This window comes from Sardina pilchardus, chromosome 19, assembly GCF_963854185.1.
Source record: "Sardina pilchardus chromosome 19, fSarPil1.1, whole genome shotgun sequence".
Lineage (NCBI taxonomy): Eukaryota > Metazoa > Chordata > Actinopteri > Clupeiformes > Clupeidae > Sardina > Sardina pilchardus.
The window spans coordinates 22,764,645-22,789,022 of NC_085012.1; the positions used below are offsets into that span (position 1 = coordinate 22,764,645).

General features: G+C 39.8%; 1 protein-coding gene across 1 annotated transcript in view; it reads left to right on the forward strand.

Annotated features, from left to right (window-relative positions):
* Positions 1–24,378, forward strand: part of ccdc191 (coiled-coil domain containing 191) — a 28,738-nt gene that overhangs the window by 2,637 nt on the left and 1,723 nt on the right. The window contains exons 6-12 of the mRNA XM_062520891.1: positions 638–828; positions 2,678–2,927; positions 3,710–4,221; positions 4,443–4,531; positions 6,792–6,874; positions 7,490–7,591; positions 9,086–9,229. Coding sequence (XP_062376875.1) covers positions 638–828; positions 2,678–2,927; positions 3,710–4,221; positions 4,443–4,531; positions 6,792–6,874; positions 7,490–7,591; positions 9,086–9,229 — 1,371 coding nt within the window. The remainder of the gene's footprint in view (positions 1–637; positions 829–2,677; positions 2,928–3,709; positions 4,222–4,442; positions 4,532–6,791; positions 6,875–7,489; positions 7,592–9,085; positions 9,230–24,378) is intronic.

The window sequence follows — 24,378 nt, forward strand, 5'->3', positions numbered from 1 at the left end:
GTGTGTGTGTGTGTGTGTGTGTGTGTGTGTGTTTGTGGATTTGTTGTCTGTGTGTGTTTGTGTGTGTGAGAGAGAGAGAGAGAAAGAAAGAGGCTGCCAAAGAATATATCAGGCAGAGAAGGTTGAGACAGAGGAGCACTTTCTTCTTCACTGTGAAAAATATGTGATTTTAAGACGGACCTTTTTCACCAACTTCCAAAACACCATAACAAAATTTGATGACATTGAAGACAATGATAAAACTGGTCATACATCTTGGCAAATGGCCCTCTGCTTCCCTGGGAGGATATGTCTTAAAATGTCACAGCCTGAGGGTCTTTTTGTTAACAGACACATATGCATATATGCACGTGTGCATACGTGTGCACACACACACACACACACACACACACACGTGCGTGCGCGCGCGCGTGCGCACTGATTAACATACATACATACACTCACCCGTACCTAGATTTCTAAGAAGATTGCTGCCACTAATAAAGAGGGCTGAGGTGCGTGAAAAGTAATTGGTCTGTGTTGGTAAGGTTGAGCGAGGGTCACTGATGATTTTGTAGTTGAAGTTGTAGTAAACTGTGTGTGTGTGTGTGTGTGTGTGTGTGTGTGTGTGTGTGTGTGTGTGTGTATGTGTGTGTAGTGCCTGCAGAAGCACTTCTCAGCCTGGTTCACCTTGGTGCTAGCACGGCGTCTGCGTGAGGGCAAGGCGGCAGCGCTCTGTGATTGGAGGAGGAAACTGGGGGTATGGCGGGCATGGCGAGCGCTGGTGTGGGCCAATAAGGAAGAGAGAGAGGCGGAGAGAACAGAGGAGGAGCTGCGATTAGAGCACAGGTGAGACCACATGGCCACTTCTACACCAATGACACACATTATCCAGGGCTCTATCATCTTGATCAAAGGGTATTCTGTTTATTGCATCTTAGGTTCATGTTGTTGTTTTATATACTCATGAAAGTAGTCAGGAAGTAGTCGGTGTACTTTCAGGAAACCCACACGCTGGTGTTGGTGTCACCTTGTTCCCATAAACTGATATTTATGCACGAATACACATAATTCATGCACACTTTTAACCAAAACCAATGAAAGAGACCATATTAGTCCAATCCTCTAGTCTTTACACTGGCTGCCAATCAATTTCCAAATTGAATTTAAGATACTATTAATCTTGTACAAGACACTAAATGGCCTTGTCCCTAAATACAAATGCTAATGCCATACACCCGCTAGAGATCTTAGATCTACCGGGACCTGTCAGCTAGTCATCCCCAGAGTCAATACCAAGCAAGGTGAAGTGGCATTCAGCCATTATGCCTCTCACCATTGGAACCTCCAATAAATATGTTAATGATATAAAGGTTCATAGGTTCCTAATACGATACAAATATGAACCTCCAGTGAATATGCTTATTTATTCCTTTTAATTTATTTGTTTTAATGTTCTTTTATATTCCTTTTTACTTAGGGCTATTTACATTTTATTTGTTTGTTCTGTCTGTGTCAGGGGGTAATTCCATTTTTATTTGTTTGTTCTGTCTGTGTGAAGCACATTGAATGATGATTATGTATGATAATGTGCTATACAAATAAATCTGACTTTGACTTCGACTTTGACACCAAGAGGCAAAGTTGGTTAAGATCTGTCTGGTAAACAGGAGGCGCGGGGCTCCCAGTGGTGTTTGTGGGCGACGTGGAACAGCTGGAGCATTGCCGCCTGACAATCAGTCGATTACTGAACCCACCATTGGGAGTCGGTGTTGTTTTGGATAAACACTCTCTTACCAGTTAACTTACGTACAGTACATGCAGGGATGTCGTGGGACAATGAGACGTGGGTAAACTATGAATTCTGTGATCTCGGTGAGGTGGCCTGTGCCATGCGGTATCAGATTTTTTAAAAAAAGGTATTCAGAACGTGTTTGATGATGGTGGAGGTTATTGTCTAATGCTTATATCAGTACTAGTGGTATTAAATGGTTCCTAGTCCTAGAGTGTTGATGAGTGCACATATTGTGAATGTGGATAATATAGTGTGATTTTTGAATGTTAATAGTTGCAGTTGGTGAATAAACTCTTTGGAGAGGTGGATAAACAGCGTTTTCTTGCATTTAGCCTCCACTTACATCCCTGCATACATGCATATGTAGTGAGGCTTTACAGACTGACAAGGATTGGGTGCGAGTCCTCCCCTCACCCATTTGGTCCTGAATGAAGTCCTTGAATCACAGCCTTAACAGAATGAAAACGGGAAGGACATCTAGTTTCATCAGAGAGTAGAGTAGGCCTGTTTGGAACTGCAAGCGCTTCATGCAAATGATTACCAGCCTATCCTGTCCCCTAAACATTAAACAAGGGCACTTTTAATCATCTCTGCAATTTAGTTTGGCCATGGGATTAGCATTTTTATGGAATACAAAATGGATACTCTTTCCCATCAGAAGTACCCGTCACTATCCTCTGGGCCCGTCTGAAGTGAATAGGCTCTGGAAATATAATGAGTTGGCACGCCAGCTTATGTTTTGTACTCCCAAAACAATATTGAACGACTGCTCAAGGTTTGTAGAGCCTAGTTTGTAATTAGCCTTGGACACGATGCCAGTACAAGCACTTGAATTATGGGAGATAATGATGGTTGTAACACAGAGGTAAAGAGTGTTTGATTGACAGGTTGATATTCCCTTAGGCGTTGTCAAGTGGCCGCGGAGGGTGACCGTAAAAGGCTGCTGAGACGGTGCCTGAATGATTGGCAGCTTTGGTGTCGAATGGAGAGAGAGCGACGGGAGCTGCTCCAGCAACAGGAGGAAACCAAACGAAAAATGGCCGCCCTGATTTCTGCTGCCGTCTCAGGGAAGTTAGGGTCTGAGCACGCCTCTGTTCAGCTAATCACAGACCTACCTGAGAAATGTAGCCAATCAGAACCCATAAAGACCAAGGTAAGCCTTTACCTAACAAACAGACTGTCTTCATTCCCTTCTCAATTATCAACTGTCTTTCTTTCTTGCCCTCTTCCTCCTCCTCCTCCTCCTCTTCTCTGCCAGGTCCTGTCTCCCTCTTTTCTCCCTCCTCCTCCTCCTCCACCTCGTCCTCCTGCTCCTCATCATCTCTTTGTCTCTATCTTTCTCTACAGTGACGGTTTATGAATGAAACATGAGGTGAGGTGCTCAGAGAAGCCACCCAGCCCAAGCCAGGCAATAAAGCGCACAATTGAAAGCATTTGGTCTCCCATATTAATCTTGGAGCGGCTGGCGTCGTGCACACAATACTCCAGCGAGAGCCAGCACTGGCCACCTTGGATAATCACTCATGTTTCTGTCTAGGAAGTTTATCAACAGAAGCGTGGAAACTTTGTTCCTCTGCTAAATAATGCAATGAGATAAAAGTTTCAGTTTATTTTGCTGGGCAGGCTGGCACTGAAATGAAACAAACAACTGAAGCAGGAGAGGATTTTCAGAGTGGCATTTTAAGTGAGATTGTATGTATGTAGATGTAAAAAAAACCAAAACTGAATAGCGGGAGAGGGTGAAGTGGAGTTGGCGAGGGTGGTGGCAGGGACGATGCCAGGAGAGAGAGCGTCTTGGCCTCAGGTGCATGTGTGTGCTGTGCCAGGAGTGATCTGAGAAGTGTCATCATACCAGCCCACCCAGGCGCTAAGGGGAGCTGACGTGCAGTCATGCCCGGCCATCTCCGATTTGATGCCCTTCTCATCTCCCAGCAGGCTGCCATCCCTGCATTGCAATGCCCTGGCGCTGCGCCTGCCTCCGCCTCCCCTCTAATTGCCACGGACGGTGCCCGGGGCGATGCCCGTGGAGATGCCTGCGGTGGTGGCGGTGGTTCCCTGCCGAAGCAGGCTTGGCAGGTCACCCGCGGGCACGGCGCCCTGACGGTGGCCGAGCTGCAGCAGCTGGCCAGAAGGAAGGGCCCCCAGGAGGGACTGCTCGCCGATGCCCCCCGATGCCCCGGAGTGGAGCTGCGCGGCGGGAGGTTCGAGCACCGGCACGCCGCGCAGCGGCAGGTGATCGCCGAGCAGAGGCGGCTCCTGCGGGATCAGCAGGAAGTGATCGCTCGGCTGCAAGAGACGCGGAGCATGGCGGAGCTGCGGACGCGGGCCACTGCGCACGCCCCAGCGGGGCCCGGGCAGCCAATCACACGGCTTGACGGCCACCAGCAGCCACCCAAAAACCTCCAGGGCCCCAGTGAGCCAATCACAGAGAAGCCGGATGACGCTAGGTGAGCACCTGTTGAGTATTGACATTTACTAACGGACCTTTGCTTAAAACTGGAAGTGTTGTGCGTGTGTGTGTGTGTGTGTGTGTGTGTGTGTGTGTGGCCGTGAGAGTTGACGTTTTAATGGGAAGCCTTAAGACAACAATTTAGTATTCTTTTAGCTGTGTGTGTGCAGCGACTGTGTGACGGACGGTTGCTCTAATATTCATTGGTTTTACTTCCAGGCCCCAAGGCATCTCAGGGAAAACCAATATGAGAAACGTGGTCCCGAGACACCAACAGAAATCCACAGCCCCGCACCCTACTGTGCAAGGTCAGACACACACACACACACACACACACACACACACACACACGCAATACAAACACATCCGCAATAGTGATCCCAAGGCTTTGGCCTGATATGTCAGCGATGATGCAAGAGAAAGAAAAATTAATATCAAGGCTCCAACAGCCTTGAAAACGATTTGACAGGAAGCGTGGAAAAGTTTTTCTCTTCCCCTTACCACTCTCTGTGCATTTTGTTGAACCCGAGTGCTACGTGGGAGGAATGTGAGACGGAGCGCGAAGCATTGTTATCGTGCGAGCACATAAAGCGCACACACGTGCTCCTTTCATCGCGCGCAGCTCCACGGCAGCCTGCATGATGACTCTCTACATTTATTTCATTTAGACTCCCCCCCTACTTACGCATCTCTTTATCTCCCTCTTACTCTCTCTCTCTCTCTCTGATTCTTTCTTTCTTTCTTTCTTTCTCTCTGAAGTCCACATACATATTAACGTGACGCTCAGTAGACTGTGTGTAAGATTTCAAACGAGAAATGGAAAGTGGTCTATACCATGAATCACTCAGCCGGTGAGGACAATGTTATATGCTGGGCTATAAAAGCATGTGCTTTACATAGACAGCCATTATCAAAGAGAGAAAACTGCCTTTCCGGAGGCACTAACAAAGAGCAAAGAGAATGAAGTAAAGGGAAAAAGAAGTTCTGAAGTTTCAAGACAGAACTTTCACATGTATGAAGTGCTAAATGAAAAAGAATTGACTTATAGTCCAATTTCGGTTGGTTCTTGGCCTTGAGGGAGGAGGCCCACCCAGCTCGAAATGATTCATCTTTCTGAGTGATGGTGAATGAAAGCAGTGAGGCACTGGAATTGGATTGGAGTCGAGTAACACATTGCTGGAGAAAAACATACAAACAAACATGTGCTGTATAAAAGCACATCATATAGCCAGAGGAGAGAAGCTGGCAAATCTCCAGCTTTTGTCCCGTGTGGTAAACCACACTCAAAATAAATCGGCATAACTGTAAGCTAACGCAAACTTTTACACTGCATCATTTAAAACAAAAAACAACTATCATGATTTTATACATATTATTCATTCTGTATATAGTACCTCTGGCCATCCTTCATCTTCCAAACAGCAACAATTTGTCAATGTCTACACTTGTACAGTTTTTTTGCTAGGCAGGTGGCTTGTTTCAACCATTTTGGAGCAGTTGACATTTTGGCTGGATTTTGAGTGTTTGATTGATTCTGTCAGTTTTTTCCATGTAATCGCAAGTTGCACTGGTTTCTGCCAGCGCAGGCTGAATGTTGCTGGATGCTGTTTCGTGCCATTACATGAAGAAGTGGGCACAGAGAGATAAGACCACTAAATCCACCAAAATCACACAAAATTCATGAAACAACCCATCTAAAAAGGGCTATACAAAACTGGAAGTGATTGATGTTATTTTGAAAGCATACTTACATTGCAGCATTTCTTCACGTGTGCCTAAGAACTTTTCACAATAGTGGATATTCTATATCTGTTATTACACCGTAGACTGTAAATAAAACTGTAGGTTTTACATGCATCAATCAACATACAGTATACTAGTGTTGTTTGGTTCCTGTTATAGTATGGTGTATGATTATGACATTCACACTGTTTGATTTGTTTCATGTTCATGTGCACGACCACAGACAGAAAACATATTGCTCTTTTAACTCTGTTTACTTCATCCTGTCCCTCTGGGATAAAAATGGGTCAGCTATGCGTGTCAGCTACACAGGGCTGGCACCTCATCTTGGAGGAATCAAACAAAAACACTTGTTATCCATTTGTTTGGGCCAGTTCGATTTTTGATTTGCTAAGGTTGTTTTCAAGAGAGAGGTCAATGGAACATGTTTTTGACCACTACCATTGGTCTAATGAAAGTGCTTACCTCAAAGGTTAAAGGCTGTTAATTAAATCTGTATTCCCGGGAACATGTGAGATTCACGTCGATATCTGTGAACGCTGCTCTCTGAACCCTCCTGGCCGTATGTTCTCTTGCTCTCAAACATGCTAAATTAATTAGCACAACAATTGTGTCGCTTTAAAAAGCATGTTGTGTTGGATTAAAAGACAATATGTGTGGAGACAAAACAACAGAAAAATACAGCCAACGTGAACAGCGAAATACTTATATCTACATATTTTGATCCTGCATAAAATTGAGAACAGAGGTAGAAAGTGTTCAAATGGTAATTGCTCTTTCTCCCCCTCTCTCTCTCTCTCTCCCTCTCTCTCTCCCTCTCTATAGCGATGGAGGAGAGAGCTCGACAGCGTGCTGAACGTAGGAAAGAGGTAGAGGAGAGGAAGAGACAGATAGAGCAGGAGAGACTTGTGAGTACTGTGTGTGTGTGTGTGTGTGTGTGTGTGTGTGTGTGTGTGTGTGTGTGTGTGTGTGTGTGTGTGTGTGTGTGTGTGTGTGTGTGTGTGTGTGTGATATTCTAACTTGAATTGATGTCTGTGGGTAAGAGAGGCCCAATGTGGGTTTGAACCTAAATGGTTGGTGTTTTTTGTGATGAAACCCTGCAAGCATGTAATTTAAACATACCCATACCTTACTTAAATAAGAAAAAATGCAGTTAATACTTTAATAAACATGAATAATTTACTATTCATCTTAAGGTATGTTAAAATGTTCACATTTATGGCTGTTGATGCAATCAGTTCTCAGAGGATTCAATTAAAGCATGCATTTAAGATGACAAATGCTACAATAGTCATGTGAATATAGAATAAAAGGTTCACATTTATCTAACTTGGTGAATTCAGTCCTCTGGGATGTTGACACTGTGTGTGTGTGTGTGTGTATGTGTGTGTGTGTGTGTGTGTGTATGCCTGTGTGCGTGTGTGCGTATGTGCATGTGTGTGTGTGTGTGTGTGTGTGTGTGTGTATGCATGTGTGTGTGCATGTATGTGTGCGTGTGTGCGTGTGTGCGTGTGTTTCCCCAGGCCCAGCTGAAAGCAGCAGAGGAGGAGAGACAGAGGGTGGAGGAGGAGGAGAAGCGTATCGCCTCCGAGAAGAAAAGAGAGGAGCGGAGGAAGGAGCGGGAGGTGTGTGTGTGTGTGTGTGTGTGTGTGTGTGTGTGTGTGTGTGTTTGTGTGTGTGTGTGTGCATGCATGTGTAATTTCAGCCTACACGTTAGGATTTGGATATTGTCTGTTCATGTTGGCTTCTGCTTAAGATGACATCCTGGTAGCGGTCGAGGTCGTTGTCATTCTTTTCTCAACATATACTGTAGGTGTACTGTAGGCTGCAATATATAGGCTACATTATATTCGCCTTTGTAACATAGACTCTATGACTATGTTATTGAAACATGCCCTGATACATTTTGAATATGCCAGGTGTGTATATTCCACCTGAGGAGAAAAGGATCTTGTTGAAACCCAGGTATGGAATACTTTTACGTCAATAAAAAGTGCTTGTAGGGTACGTGACACTGTAGGGTCAATCTGTGGGTGTTGAGTGTGTGGGTATATGATGATCGGAATGGCAATGTCCTGTTGTGCAGTGGTTCTGGTTTCCATACTGTGGGCCGCAGCACAATGGTGTGTTTTGAAGGCTGCACGGGTGTGCACCTCACTGTGTGCTGTGTGTGTTTCAATTATTCACAGATTGGGATAAATGGTGTGGTGCAGTTTTAGGTCTGGTGCAGTTTTTATTGTCATTGCTAATAGTTAACATTTGGACAAAACCGTGAACTATTAAAATAACATTTCATGATGTTAGTTCTAGTCATCATCCTCCTCCTTCTCCTCCTCCTCATTTTCACTTTCTATCTAGGTACCATTGTTATTGGTCAAGGAATGTTGCACCTGCGTGCAACTAACAACCAATTACATGACAAACACTGTCAAACAACATAGCTGACTTTTATAGAATAGACCTTTCGATGACATGGGGGTAATAAACGGCAATTATCATGTGTGTAATGGCCCAGGGAACCATACAATGAGGGAGGATGGAGGCGTGATATGTTTAAACAATAAATTGTGGTTTATTAACCAAATTACGAAGAAATAATACCTTAACAAAACCGTAGATAGATAGGTAGCGATCAGTGGTCAGTGGTGAGGTGCAGGCGTGTGTTGCGTGTAGGTAATGTAGTGTATGCGTGTTGCATGTTACAATGAATCAAATAATAACTAAAGCTAAAGCAGCAGCAGGCGCAGACCGGCGTTTGGCCTACATGCCAAAATCAAGAGAGAGAGACTGCTGGAATTCAAAGCACCATATAGGCCGCGGACCTGGCAACCCCGCCCACCTCATAAGTCCTAATTGGGAGGAGACAGAGAGACACAGCAAGGCCTTGCGGCCGTCACATGTGATTTTGGCACTTTTGTGTGTTTAATATCATGGTGGTGTGCCGTGACATTTTCTCTCAGTAAATAGTGTGCCTTGAAAGAAAAATATTCAGTGAACACTACAGTAAAGCATAGATCAATGTTTTGAAAAGACTTGCATTGGTCTTGTTTCCGTGTTAATCTATACGTACATGATATGTATGTGTGTGTGTGTGTGTGTGTGTGTGTGTGTGTGTTCAGAGGGAACTGGAAAAACAGATGAAACAGGAAAGGGAACAGAAGCTCCTGCACCAGGCCAAGGAGCACTACCAAAGGAGCCTGCTGCTCCGGCAAGGCCTAGCGCCATGGAAACGGCTCATGGAGCAGTGCCACGGCAACACGCAGGTGAGCAGCCAGACGAGCCAGACGGCCGCCCCACAGTCACGACATCCGACACCAGCGCCACCTTATTGCCAACCTACAGTCAGAACCAAGACATACGACTCTCAAGTGAACAATCCCATCTGCCTATGATATACACAGACACACCCATGCTGGGCTACAGATATATACCTCCATTTTTCATTCATACAGATCTCTCTCTCTCACTCTCTCTCTGTCTGGTCTGTGTAACACAGTCTTAAACAGAGACCTACATCATCTACAGATACGTTATAGTAAAATGTTTAACATCTGTTATCATGTTTAATATCTAAGTCCTTATAAAGGCTATTTGACCTCAGTGTGACCCATATCTATGCCCAATGCCCCTTGTCTAGAAAGTTCACGTAAATATTATGCAAGCAGCTGAACATATGAAGATCTCATTTGTAAACTAGAAATGCAATTCCAAGGAATTACCAGTGCATGAAAATGGAAAAAAAATTATAGATAGATAATGTAGAGATGGTTACTAAGGTGTAGCTAGGGTAAACATGGTGGTTGCATAGTTTAAAGAGAGTTGATTGTGTTAAGGTAGACATTTCAAAGCTTAAACATTCCTGTTCTAACTTAACTAATGATTTCTAACAGGTATTCTAAAATGTTGACTATGCTAACAATGATAACCAGGTTGATTGGTTTACTTGGCTAATGATTTTTAACAGTAATGCTAAAAATGCTAACAATGCTAACAAAGCTAACCACATTGATTAGCTAATCATTTTTAGCAGTTATGCTAAAAATGCTAACTATGCTAACCAGGTTGATTAGCTAACTTAGGTAATCATTTTAGCAATTATGCTAAAAATGCTAATTATGTTAACAATGCTAACCATGCTAACTAGCTAACTTGCTACTGAGGACTTTTATTTTGAAACATTTGTTGATAGGGTATCCATGACTGCCAATATCAGGAATAAAGAAGTTACTGTAGTAAAATCATGTTGGTTGCTATGGAAACGGTCATAAACGCTTAATTTTGACGGTTGTTAGGTACATGGAGGTCTCATGTAGTTGACTGGAGGCATAGTTGATGATAACTGACAGTTGGAATGGTTGAACAGTTAAATAGTTGAGTAGTTTCGATGGTTAAATGATTTATTCGTGTATTATTGCAGTGAGGACTTTTATTTTGAAACGGTTGTGGAAAGAGGAACAAGAGTTTAACAGGATATGTAGTCTTCACAGAGAGATTGTATGCTTAAAGCCTGAGAGAGAGAGGGCTGCTGCAGGTGGGGCTGGCCACCTGGCATAAGATTCTAATTGCTTAACGACCCGATTGTGATGTCATAGAGGCCAATGTTAAGTCTATGGGGAAATTTGTAATAGTTTTTAATTTATAGTTTAAAAAGGATAAAAGTAAAAAAGTTGAAAAATACATGGCAGCATTCCCCTATTTAAGACCTACGTTGCGACGTTTGAATGAAGTTTCTAGGTTAAACGGTTCAAGCTGAATAGAAAAAATGAAATTGGTAAGCGGAATAATAATAACTAGAGATGTAATTCCAAGGAAATTACGAGTGCATGAAAATGCAAAAATGATGAGGACTTTTATTTTGAAACAGTTGTGGGTAGAGGAAACAGTTGAACAGGATATATAGTCTTAAGAGAGCCAGAAAGCCTGAGACAGAGAGTTGCTGCCAGGTGGCTTTGAACACCTGGCTTAAGATTCTAATTGCTTAACGACTTCATTGTGATGTCATAATCCAATGTTAAGTCTATGGGAGAAAAAATGTTTTAAAAAATTCATATAAATTAAACGATAAAGTTTTCAAAGATGAAAATTACATAGCTGAAGTCACCTAAGTAAGACCTACGCAGCGCAGTTTGAATGAAGTTTCTACGTCGAACGGTTGAAGCTGAATTGAACGCACAAAAAGTGTCTGAAGAAGAATAATAACTAGAGAATGTAATTCCAAGGAAATTACGAGTGCATGAAAATGCAAAAATGTATAGATACAGTAGATAATGTAGATATAGTTACTAAGGTGTAACTAGGGTAAACATGGTGGTTGCATAGTTTAAAGAAAGCTGATAGTGTGAAGGTAGACAGTTTAAAGCTTAAACATTACAGTTCTAACTGAACTAATGATTTCTAGCAGTAATGGTAAAAATGCTAACAATGCTAACTATGCTAACAATGCTAACCAGGTTGATTAGCTAACTTCTAATCATTTCTAGCAGTTATGCAAAAAATGCTAACTATGCTAACAATGCTAACTTGCTAGTGAGGACTTTTATTTTGAAACATTTGTTGATAGGGTATCTATGGTGGCCACTATCAGGAATAAAGAAGTTACTGTAGTAAAATCATGTTGGTTGCTATGGAAACGGTCATAAACGCTTATTTTTAATGGTTGCTATGTTGGTTGCTAGGTACGTGGAGGTTTCATGTAGTTGACTGGAGGCATAGTTGATGATAACTGACAGTTGGAATGGTTGAACAGTTAAATAGTTGAGTAGTTTCAATGGTTAAATGATTTAATAGTGTATTATTGCAATGAGGACTTTTATTTTGAAACAGTTGTGGACAGAGGAAGTAGTGAAACAGGATCTGTAGTCTTAATGAGATTGTATGCTTAAAGCCTGAGAGAGAGAGAGCTGCTGCACCTGGACTGGCCACCTGGCATAAGATTCTAATTGCCCTATTATGATGTCATAATCACAATGTTAAGTCTATGGGGAAATTTTAATAGTTTTTATTTAATAGTTCAAAAAGTATAAAAGTTACAAAGTTCAAAAAAACATAGCTGAAGTCACCTAATTAAGACCTACGCAGCGCAATTTGAATGAAGTTTCTACGTTATACGGTTGAAGCTGAATTGCACGCACAAAAAGCGTTAGAAGAATAATAATGACCTATAATAAGAATAAATCGGATAACAGTAGAGTGCATTTTCATGCACTCTAACTAGAAATGCAATTCCAAGGAATTACCAGTGCATGAAATGCAAAAATAGATAGATAATGTAGATATGGTTACTAAGGTGTAGCTAGGGTAAACATGGTGGTTACATAGTTTACAGAGAGTTGATAGTGTGAAGGTAGACAGTTTAAAGCTGAAACATTCCCAGTTCTAACTTAACTAATGATTACTATTCATGTTAAAATGTTAACTATGGTAACAATGATAACCAGGTTGATTGGTTAACTTAGCTACTGATTTCATGCAGTAATGGTAAAAATGTTAACTATGCTAACTATGATCACAGTGCTAACCAGGTTGATTAGCTAACTTAGCTAATGATTTCTAGCAGTTATGCTAAAAATGCTAACTATGGTAGCAATGCTAACTATGGTAACAATGCTAACTTAAACTAACAATGCTAACCAGGTTGATTAGCTAACTTAACTGATGATTTCTAGCAATAATGCTAAAAATGCTAACTATGCTAACAATGTTAAAATTGCTAACCATGATAACTAGCTAACTTGCTAGTGAGGACTTTTATTTTGAAACATTTGTTGCTAGGGTATCCATGGTGGCCACTATCAGGAAACAAGAAGTTACTGCAGTATAATCATGTTGGTTGTTATGGAAACGGTCATAAACGCTTAATTGTAATGGTTGCTATGTTGGTTGCTAGGTACATGGAGTTTTCGTGTAGTTGACTGGAGGCATAGTTCATAACTGACAGTTGGAATGGTTGAACAGTTAAATAGTTGAGTAGTTACAATGGTTAAATGATTTAATAGTGTATTATTGCAGTGAGGACCTTTATTTTGAAACAGTTGTGGACAGAGGAAGTAGTGAAACAGGATCTGTAGTCTTAATGAGATTGTATGCTTAAAGCCTGAGACAGAAGGTGCCTCGCATATAGCGTTTACGCGTCCTCTCTCGCTCCTCAATCCTCACTGATCTACATAAAGAATGATGGAGCGGCAACAATGGGATAGTGTAGCCCTTCTTCTATCTTTCTTTATGTAGATCATTGAGGATCGAGGAGCGAGGGAGGACATATAAACGCTGCTTGAGAGGTACCCAGAGTAAATACTTTAAAAGTTGTATGTAGATAGTCTAATTAATGTTGATAGACAGAATGTTTAATGGATGTTGATAGGCAGATTGTTTAATAGATATTGATTGACAGTTTAATGGGTGGATGAGTGAATGGTCTGAAGAAGATGAATGGATAGAAGGTTGGATGGAATGTGCCTTATATTCTTGTTAAGAGAGACACTGATATAGCTCTCTGAGAGTAGTTGATACAGGTGTAATCAATTTAACTGGCTAGTCTTAAGAGAGCCATAGTATCTTAAAGCCTGAGACAGAGTAAATAATTTAAAAGTTGAATGTAGATAGTCTAATTAATGTTGATAGACAGAGAGTTTAATGGATGTTGATAGACAGATTGTTTAATAGATGTTGATAGACAGTTTAATGGGTGGATGAGTGAATGGTCTGAAGAAGATGAATGGATAGAATGTTGGATGGAATGTGCCTTATATTCTTGTAGAATGGAGAGACACAGCTCTCTACTGAGAGTAGTGGATACAGATACAGGTGTAATCAATTTAACTGGCTAGTCTTAAGAGAGCCAGCCTGAGACAGAGTAGATTGTTTAAAAGTTCAATGTAGAGCGTCTAATTGATGTTGTTGATAGGCAGACTGTTTAGAATGGGTGGATGAGTGAATGGTTTGAAGAAGATGAATGGATATAAAGTTGGATGGAATTAGGAGGACTTATTTTGATACTGTTGTGCGCAGAGGATACAGGGGAACAGAATATGTAGTCTTCAGAGAGGAGCCTGAGAGAAACTGACAGTTGGTGCCCAGGTGGCTGACCAGCTGGGGTAACATTCTAATTGCTGCCGTGATGTCATAATGAGCAATGTTAAGTCTATGGGGGAAATGGTGATAGTTTTTAACTAATAGTTTAAAAAGTATAAAAGTTACAAAGTTGAAAAATATAAAGCACATATGGCATAAGCAAGACCTACGCAACAAAGTTTGAATGAAGTTTCTACGTTAAACGGTTGAAGCTGAATTGCGAGCGTTAGAAGAAGAAGTTTAACTAGAAATGCAATTCCAAGGAATTACCAGTGCATGAAAATGCAAAAATGTATAGATAGATAATGTAGATATGGCTACTAAGGTGTAGCTAGGGTAAAGACGGTGATTGCATAGTTTAAAGAAAGTTGATAGTGTCAAGGTAGACAGTTTAAGGCTGAAACATTCCAGTTCTAACTTAACTAATGATTTCTATTCATGTTAAAATGTTAACTATGGTAACAATGATAACCAGGTTGATTGGTTAACTTAACTACTGATTTCTTGCAGTTATGGTAAAAATGTTAACTATACTAACAGTGCTAACCAGGTTGATTAGCTAACTTAGCTAATGATTACTAGCAGTCATGTTAAACATGCTTAACTATGTTAGCAATGCTAACTATGGTAACGATGCTAACTTTACTAACCATGCTAACCAGGTTGATTAGCTAACTTAGCTGATGATTTCTAGCAGTAATGCTAAAAATGCTAACTATGTTAACAATGTTAAATTTGTTAACAATGCTAACTAAGTTGATTAGCTAAATTAGTTGATGATTTCTTGCAGTTATGTTAAAAATGCTAACTATGCTAACAATGCTAACAATGCTAACCAGGTTGATTAGCTAACTTAGCTAATGATTTCTAGCAGTTATGTTAAAAATGCTAACTAAGCTAACAATGCTAAGCATTGCTAACTAGCTAACTTGCTAGTGAGGACTTTTATTTTGAAACATTTGTTGCTAGGGTATCCATGGTGGCCAATATCAGGAAACAAGAAGTTACTGCAGTATAATCATGTTGGTTGCTATGGAAACGGTCATAAATGCTTAATTTTAATGGTTGCTATGTTGGTTGCTAGGTACATGGAGGTTTCACGTAGTTGAATGGAAGCATAGTTGATGATAACTGACAGTTGGAATGGTTGAACAGTTCAGTAGATGAGTATTTTCAATGATTAAATGAGTTAATAGTGTATTATTGCAGTGAGGACTTTTATTTTGAAACAGTTGTGGACAGAGGAAACAGTTAACAGGATATGTAGTCTTCACAGAGAGATTGTATGCTTAAAGCCTGAGAGAGAGAGGGCTGCTGCAGATGGGCTGGCCACCTGGCATAAGATTCTAATTGCTCAACGACCCGATTGTGATGTCATAGAGGCCAATGTTAAGTCTATGGGGTAATTTTTAATAGTTTTTAATTTATAGTTTAAAAAGTATAAAAGTTACAAAGTTGAAAAGTCATACCAACCCGATCCATTAGAAGACCTACGTTACAGAGTTTGAATGACGTTTCTAAGTTAAACGGTTGAAGAGAAATTGCGGTTAGAAAAATCGATCAGCGGAATAATAATAAGAAGAAGTCTAGGAAGAACAGTACAGTGCATTTGCATGCACTGTAACTAGAAATGCAATTCCCGAGGAATTACACGAGGGGATGCAATCTGCTGGGTAGACTTTTATTTTGACACACAGGAAACACTTCTATACTATGTGTAGTTCAGGGAGAGCCAGATTGTATGCATAAAGGCAAAGATTCTATAGTGGAGCTCTGTTCTAGAATCTTTGCTTAAAAGTGACAGTTGGATTCACAGGGCAGTGTTCTAACTAGACTGGGAACTGAGAGTTCTGGCTCATTATGACATCACATTCTCCATTAAAGTCTATGGGGGAAAAATACACTTTTAATTACAAATATCTCAAAAAGTATAAACTTCTCAAAAATGTCAAATAGATTGTCTAGTAGATATTTGGAAGATCTACGGAACGGTGTTTCAACCAAGTTTGTACGTTAAGCGGTTCGGGCTGAATAGCGCGCACAAAAAGGTAAAAAGAATAACTAGAAATGCAATTCCAAGGAATTACCAGTGCATGAAAATGCAAAAATAGATAGATAATGTAGATATGGTTACTAAGGTGTAGCTAGGGTAAACATGGTGGTTGCATAGTTTACAGAGAGTTGATAGTGTGAAGGTAGACAGTTTAAAGATGAAACGTTCCAGTTCTAACTTAACTAATGATTTCTATTCATGTTAAAATGTTGATTAGCTAACTTACCTAATGATTTCTAGCAGTTGCGCTAAAAATGCGTATTATGCTAGCAATGCTAACTTTACTAACAATGCTAACCAGGTTGATTAGCTAACTGAACCGATGATTTCTAGCAGTAATGCTAAAAATGCTAACTATGCTAACAATGCTAAATTTGCTAACAATGCTAACCAGGTTGATTAGCTAACTTAGTTGATGATTTTTTGCAGTCATGCTAAAAATGCTAACTATGCTAACAATGCTAACTATGCTAACCATGCTAACTTGCTAGTAAGGACTTTTATTTTGAAACATTTGTTGCTAGGGTATCCATGGTGGCCACTATCAGGAAGCAAGAAGTTACTGCAGTATAATCATGTTGGTTGCTATGGAAACGGTCATAAACACTTAATTTTAATGGTTGCTATGTTGGTTGCTAGGTACATGGAGGTTTCATGTAGTTGACTGGAGGCATAGTGGATGATAACTGACAGTTGGAATGGTTGAACAGTTCAATAGTTGAGTAGTTTCAATGGTTAAATTATTTAATAGTGTATTATTGCAGTGAGGACCTTTATTTTGAAACAGTTGTGGACAGAGGAAGTAGTGAAACAGGATCTGTAGTCTTAATGAGATTGTATGCTTAAAGCCTGAGACAGAAGGTGCCTCTCATAGCGTTTACGCGTCCTCTCTCGCTCCTTACTGATCTACATAAAGAATGATGGAGCGGCAACAATGGGATAGTTTAGCCCTTCTTCTATCTTTCTTCATGTAGATCATTGAGGAGCGAGGGAGGACATATAAACGGTGCTTGAGAGGGACCCACAGTAAATACTTTAAAAGTTTTATGTAGATAGTCTAATTAATGTTGATAGACAGAATGTTTAATGGATGTTGATAGGCAGATTGTTTAATAGATATTGATTGACAGTTTAATGGGTGGATGAGTGAATGGTCTGAAGAAGATGAATGGATAGAAGGTTGGATGGAATGTGCCTTATATTCTTGTAGAATGGAGAGACACAGCTCTCTACTGAGAGTAGTGGATACAGATACAGGTGTAATCAATTTAACTGGCTAGTCTCAAGAGAGCCAGCCTGAGACAGAGTAGATTGTTTAAAAGTTCAATGTAGAGCGTCTAATTGATGTTGTTGATAGGCAGACTGTTTAGAATGGGTGGATGAGTGAATGGTTTGAAGAAGATGAATGGATATAAAGTTGGATGGAATTAGGAGGACTTATTTTGATACTGTTGTGCGCAGAGGATACAGGGGAACAGAATATGTAGTCTTCAGAGAGGAGCCTGAGAGAAACTGACAGTTGGTGCCCAGGTGGCCGGCCACCTGGCATAAGATTCTAATTGCTGCCGTGATGTCATAATGAGCAATGTTAAGTCTATGGGGGAAATGGTAATAGTTTTTAACTAATAGTTTAAAAAGTATAAAAGTTACAAAGTTGAAAAATACAAAGCACACATCGCGTAAGTAAGACCTACGCGACATAGTTTGAATGGAGTTTCTACGTTAAGCGGTTGAAGCTGAATTGCGTGCGTTAGAAGAAGAACTAGAAATGCAATTCCAAGGAATTACCAGTGCATGAAAATGCAAAAATAGATAGATAATGTAGATATGGTTACTAAGGTGTAGCTAGGGTAAACATGGTGGTTGCATAATTTACAGAGAGTTGATAGTGTGAAGGTAGACAGTTTAAAGATGAAACATTCCAGTTCTAACTTAACTAATGATTTCTATTCATGTTAAAATGTTGATTAGCTAACTTAGCTAATGATTTCTAGCAGTTACGCTAAAAATGCTTATTATGCTAGCAATGCTAACTTTACTAACAATGCTAACCAGGTTGATTAGCTAACTTAACCGATGATTTCTAGCAGTTATGCTAAAAATGCTAACTATGTTAACAATGCTAACTATGCTAACTAGCTAACTTGCTAGTGAGGACTTTTATTTTGAAACATTTGTTGCTAGGGTATCCATGGTGGCCACTATCAGGAAACAAGAAGTTACTGCAGTATAATCATGTTGGTTGCTATGGAAACGGTCATAAACGCTTAATTTTAATGGTTGCTATGTTGGTTGCTAGGTACATGGAGGTTTCATGTAGTTGACTGGAGGCATAGTGGATGATAACTGACAGTTGGAATGGTTGAACAGTTCAATAGTTGAGTAGTTTCAATGGTTAAATGATTTAATAGTGTATTATTGCAGTGAGGACCTTTATTTTGAAACAGTTGTGGACAGAGGAAGTAGTGAAACAGGATCTGTAGTCTTAATGAGATTGTATGCTTAAAGCTTGAGACAGAAGGTGCCTCTCATAGCGTTTACGCGTCCTCTCTCGCTCCTCACTGATCTACATAAAGAATGATGGAGCGGCAACAATGGGATAGTCTAGCCCTTCTTCTATCTTTCTTTATGTAGATCATTGAGGATCGAGGAGCGAGGGAGGACATATAAACGCTGCTTGAGAGGGACCCACAGTAAATACTTTAAAAGTTGTATGTAGATAGTCTAATTAATGTTGATAGATAGAATGTTTAATGGATGTTGATAGGCAGATTGTTTTATATTGATTGACAGTTTAATGGGTGGATGAGTGAATGGTCTGAAGAAGATGAATGGATAGAATGTTGGATGGAATGTGCCTTATATTCTTGTAGAATGGAGAGACACAGCTCTCTACTGAGAGTAGTGGATACAGATACAGGTGTAATCAATTTAACTGGCTAGTCTTAAGAGAGCCAGCCTGAGACAGAGTAGATTGTTTAAAAGTTCAATGTAGAGCGTCTAATTGATGTTGTTGATAGGCAGACTGTTTAGAATGGGTGGATGAGTGAATGGTTTGAAGAAGATGAATGGATATAAAGTTGGATGGAATTAGGAGGACTTATTTTGATACTGTTGTGCACAGAGGATACAGGGGAACAGAATATGTAGTCTTCAGAGAGGAGCCTGAGAGAAACTGACAGTTGGTGCCCAGGTGGCTGACCAGCTGGGGTAACATTCTAATTGCTGCCGTGATGTCATAATGAGCAATGTTAAGTCTATGGGGGAAATGGTGATAGTTTTTAACTAATAGTTTAAAAAGTATAAAAGTTACAAAGTTGAAAAATACAAAGCACATATGGCATAAGCAAGACCTACGCAACAAAGTTTGAATGAAGTTTCTACGTTAAACGGTTGAAGCTGAATTGCGAGCGTTAGAAGAAGAAGTTTAACTAGAAATGCAATTCCAAGGAATTACCAGTGCATGAAAATGCAAAAATAGATAGATAATGTAGATATGGTTACTAAGATGTAGCTAGGGTAAACATGGTGGTTGCATAGTTTACAGAGAGTTGATAGTGTGAAGGTAGACAGTAGATGAAACATTCCAGTTCTAACTTAACTAATGATTTATATTCATGTTAAAATGTTGATTAGCTAACTTAGCTAATGATTTCTAGCAGTTATGCTAAAAATGCTAATTATGCTAGCAATGCTAACTTTACTAACAATGCTAACCAGGTTGATTAGCCAACTTATCCGATGATTTCTAGCAGTAATGCTAAAAATGCTAACTATGCTAACAATGCTAAATTTGCTAACAATGCTAACCAGTTTGATTAGCTAACTTAGTTAATGATTTTTTGCAGTTATGCTAAAAATGCTAACTATGCTAACAATGCTAACCATGCTAACTAGCTAACTTGCTAGTGAGGACTTTTATTTTGAAACATTTGTTGCTAGGGTATCCATGGTGGCCACTATCAGGAAACAAGAAGTTACTGCAGTATAATCATGTTGGTTGCTATGGAAACGGTCATAAACACTTAATTTTAATGGTTGCTATGTTGGTTGCTAGGTACATGGAGGTTTCATGTAGTTGACCGGAGGCATAGTGGATGATAACTGACAGTTGGAATGGTTGAACAGTTCAATAGTTGAGTAGTTTCAATGGTTAAATGATTTAATAGTGTATTATTGCAGTGAGGACTTTTATTTTGAAACAGTTGTGGACAGAGGAAGTAGTGAAACAGGATCTGTAGTCTTAATGAGATTGTATGCTTAAAGCCTTAGACAGAAGGTGCCTCTCATATAGCGTTTACGTGTCTTCTCTCGCTCCTCGATCCTCACTGATCTACATAAAGAATGATGGAGCGGCAACAATGGGATAGTCTAGCCCTTCTTCTATCTTTCTTTATGTAGATCAGTGAGGAGCGAGGAGTGAGGGAGGACATATAAACGCTGCTTGAGAGGCACCCACAGTAAATACTTTAAAAGTTGTATGTAGATAGTCTAATTAATGTTGATAGACAGAATGTTTAATGGATGTTGATAGGCAGATTGTTTAATAGATATTGATTGACAGTTTAATGGGTGGATGAGTGAATGGTCTGAAGAAGATGAATGGATAGAAGGTTGGATGGAATGTGCCTTATATTCTTGTTAAGAGAGACACTGATACAGCTCTGTGAGAGTAGTTGATACAGGTGTAATCAATTTAACTGGCTAGTCTTAAGAGAGCCAGAGAGACAGAGTAAATAATTTAAAAGTTGAATGTAGATAGTCTAATTAATGTTGATAGACAGAGAGTTTAATGGATGTTGATAGGCAGATTGTTTAATAGATGTTGATAGACAGTTTAATGGGTGGATGAGTGAATGGGCTGAAGAAGATGAATGGATAGAAAGTTGGATGGAATGTGCCTTATATTCTTGTAGAGTGGAGAGACACAGCTCTCTACTGAGAGTGGTGGATTCAGATACAGGTGTAATCAATTTAACTGGCTAGTCTTAAGATCCAGAGTGTATCCTTAAAGCCTGAGACAGAGTAGATTGTTTAAAAGTTGAATGTAGATCGTCTAATTGATGTTGATAGGCAGACTGTTTAGAATGGGTGGATGAGTGAATGGTTTGAAGAAGATGAATGGATAGAAAGTTGGATGGAATTAGGAAGACTTATGTTGATACAGGGGAACAGAAAATGTAGTCTCAAGAGAGCCAGTGTATGTAGCCTGAGAGAGAGAGAGAGCTGCTGCACCTGGACTGGCCACCTGGCGTAACATTCTAATTGCTGCCGTGATGTCATAATGAGCAATGTTAAGTCTATGGGGAAATTTTTAATCGTTTTTAATTCATAGTTTAAAAAGTATAAAAGTTACAAAGTTGAAAAATATATTCCACAGGTCTCCTAAGTAAGACCTACGTAGCAAAGTTTGAATCAAGTTTCTACGTTAAACGGTTCAAGCTGAATTGCGAGCGTTAGAAGAAGAAGTGGAATAATAATAATAAGAAACCTAGGAAGAACAATATAGTGCATTTTCATGCACTATAATAATAAGAAGCCTAGGAAGAACAGTACAGTGCATTTTCATGCACTGTAATAATAAGAAGTTGAAGCCTAGGAAGAACAGTACAGTGCATTTTCATGCACTGTAATAATAATAATAAGAAGAATAGGAAGAACAGTACAGTGCATTTTCATGCACTGTAATAATATCGATAACTAGAAATGCAATTCCAAGGAATTACCAGTGCATGAAAATGCAAAAATAGATAGATAATGTAGATATGGTTACTAAGGTGTAGCTAGGGTAAACATGGTGGTTGCATAGTTTACAGAGAGTTGATAGTGTGAAGGTAGACGTTTTAAAGATGAAACGTTACAGTTCTAACTTAACTAATGATTTCTATTCATGTTAAAATGTTGATTAGCTAACTTAGCTAATGATTTCTAGCAGTTACGCTAAAAATGCTTATTATGCTAGCAATGCTAACTTTACTAACAATGCTAACCAGGTTGATTAGCTAACTTAACCGATGATTTCTAGCAGTATTGCTAAAAATGCTAACTATGCTAACAATGCTAAATTTGCTAACAATGCTAACCAGGTTGATTAGCTAACTTAGTTGATGATATGTTGCAGTTCTACTAAAAATGCTAACTATGCTAACAATGCTAACTATGCTAACTACCTAACTTGCTAGTGAGGACTTTTATTTTGAAAAATTTGTTGCTAGGTTATCCATGGTGGCCACTATCAGGAAACAAGAAGTTACTGCAGTATAATCATGTTGGTTGCTATGGAAACGGTCATAAACACTTAATTTTAATGGTTGCTCTGTTGGTTGCTAGGTACATGGAGGTTTCATGTAGTTGACTGGAGGCATAGTGGATGATAACTGACAGTTGGAATGGTTGAACAGTTCAATAGTTGAGTAGTTTAAATGGTTAAATGATTTTAATAGTGTATTATTGCAGTGAGGACCTTTATTTTGAAACAGTTGTGGACAGAGGACGTAGTGAAACAGGATCTGTAGTCTTAATGAGATTGTATGCTTAAAGCCTGAGACAGAAGGTGCCTCTCATATAGCGTTTACGCGTCCTCTCTCGCTCCTCACTGATCTACATAAAGAATGATGGAGCGGCAACAATGGGATAGTCTAGCCCTTCTTCTCTCTTTCTTTATGTAGATCATTGAGGATCGAGGAGCGAGGGAGGACATATAAACGCTGCTTGAGAGGGACCCACAGTAAATACTTTAAAAGTTGTATGTAGATAGTCTAATTAATGTTGATAGACAGAATGTTTAATGGATGTTGATAGGCAGATTGTTTAATAGATATTGATTGACAGTTTAATGGGTGGATGAGTGAATGGTCTGAAGAAGATGAATGGATAGAAGGTTGGATGGAATGTGCCTTATATTCTTGTTAAGAGAGACACTGATACAGCTCTCTGAGAGTAGTTGACACAGGTGTAATCAATTTAACTGGCTAGTCTTAAGAGAGCCAGAGTACTCTTAAAGCCTGAGACAGAGTAAATAATTTAAAAGTTGAATGTAGATAGTCTAATTAATGTTGATAGACAGAGAGTTTAATGGATGTTGATAGACAGATTGTTTAATAGATGTTGATAGACAGTTTAATGGGTGGATGAGTGAATGGTCTGAAGAAGATGAATGGATAGAATGTTGGATGGAATGTGCCATATATTCTTGTAGAATGGAGAGACACAGCTCTCTACTGAGAGTAGTGGATACAGATACAGGTGTAATCAATTTAACTGGCTAGTCTTAAGAGAGCCAGCCTGAGACAGAGTAGATTGTTTAAAAGTTGAATGTAGAGCGTCTTATTGATGTTGATAGGCAGACTGTTTAGAATGGGTGGATGAGTGAATGGTTTGAAGAAGATGAATGGATATAAAGTTGAATGGAATTAGGAGGACTTATTTTGATACTTTTGTGCGCAGAGGATACAGGGGAACAGAATATGTAGTCTTCAGAGAGATTGTAAAGCCTGAGAGAAACTGACAGTTGGTGCCCAGGTGGCTGACCAGCTGGGGTAACATTCTAATTGCTGCAGTGATGTCATAATGAGCCATGTTAAGTCTATGGGGGAAATTGTAATAGTTTTTAACTAATAGTTTAAAAAGTATAAAAGTTACAAAGTTGAAAAATACAAAGCCCACATCGCGTAAGTAAGACCTACGCGTCAAAATTTGAACGGAGTTTCTACGTTAAGCGGTTGAAGCTGAATTGCGTGCGTTAGAAGAAGAATAAGAAGAAGACCGAGGAAGAACAGTACAGTGCATTTTCATGCACTGTAATAAGAATAAACAGCATAACAGTAGAGTGCATTTTCATGCACTCTAATAAGAAGTCTTGGAAGAACAGTACAGTGCATTTTCATGCACTGTAATTAAACCAACACACACATATATTAGTAAGTGACACCGGAAGGCCAGCTGTTCCTTGTCACATGATGACATTCTCATTTCCTGTGCTCTGATTATGTTTACGGGTTACTGTAGCTTAAGCACCTGCTTGACCACCTGTTATTTAGAAGGCTTGCGCCGAACTGACATCTGATAATCACAGTGAGGGGGAGGAAGAGAGAGAGAGAGAGAGAGAGAGAGAGAGAGAGAGCGCAAGAGAGTGAGAGAGCGCGAGTACAGGAAAGGTGGTTTGGGAGAGCAAGAAAAAGAGAATGACAAGGAAGCGAGGGAGTGGGATAGAATGAAGGCCAGTGAGAGTGCGAGAAAGAATGATTGCAAAGAGATGATAGTGAGAGGTAAGAGAAGGAAGACAGTGAG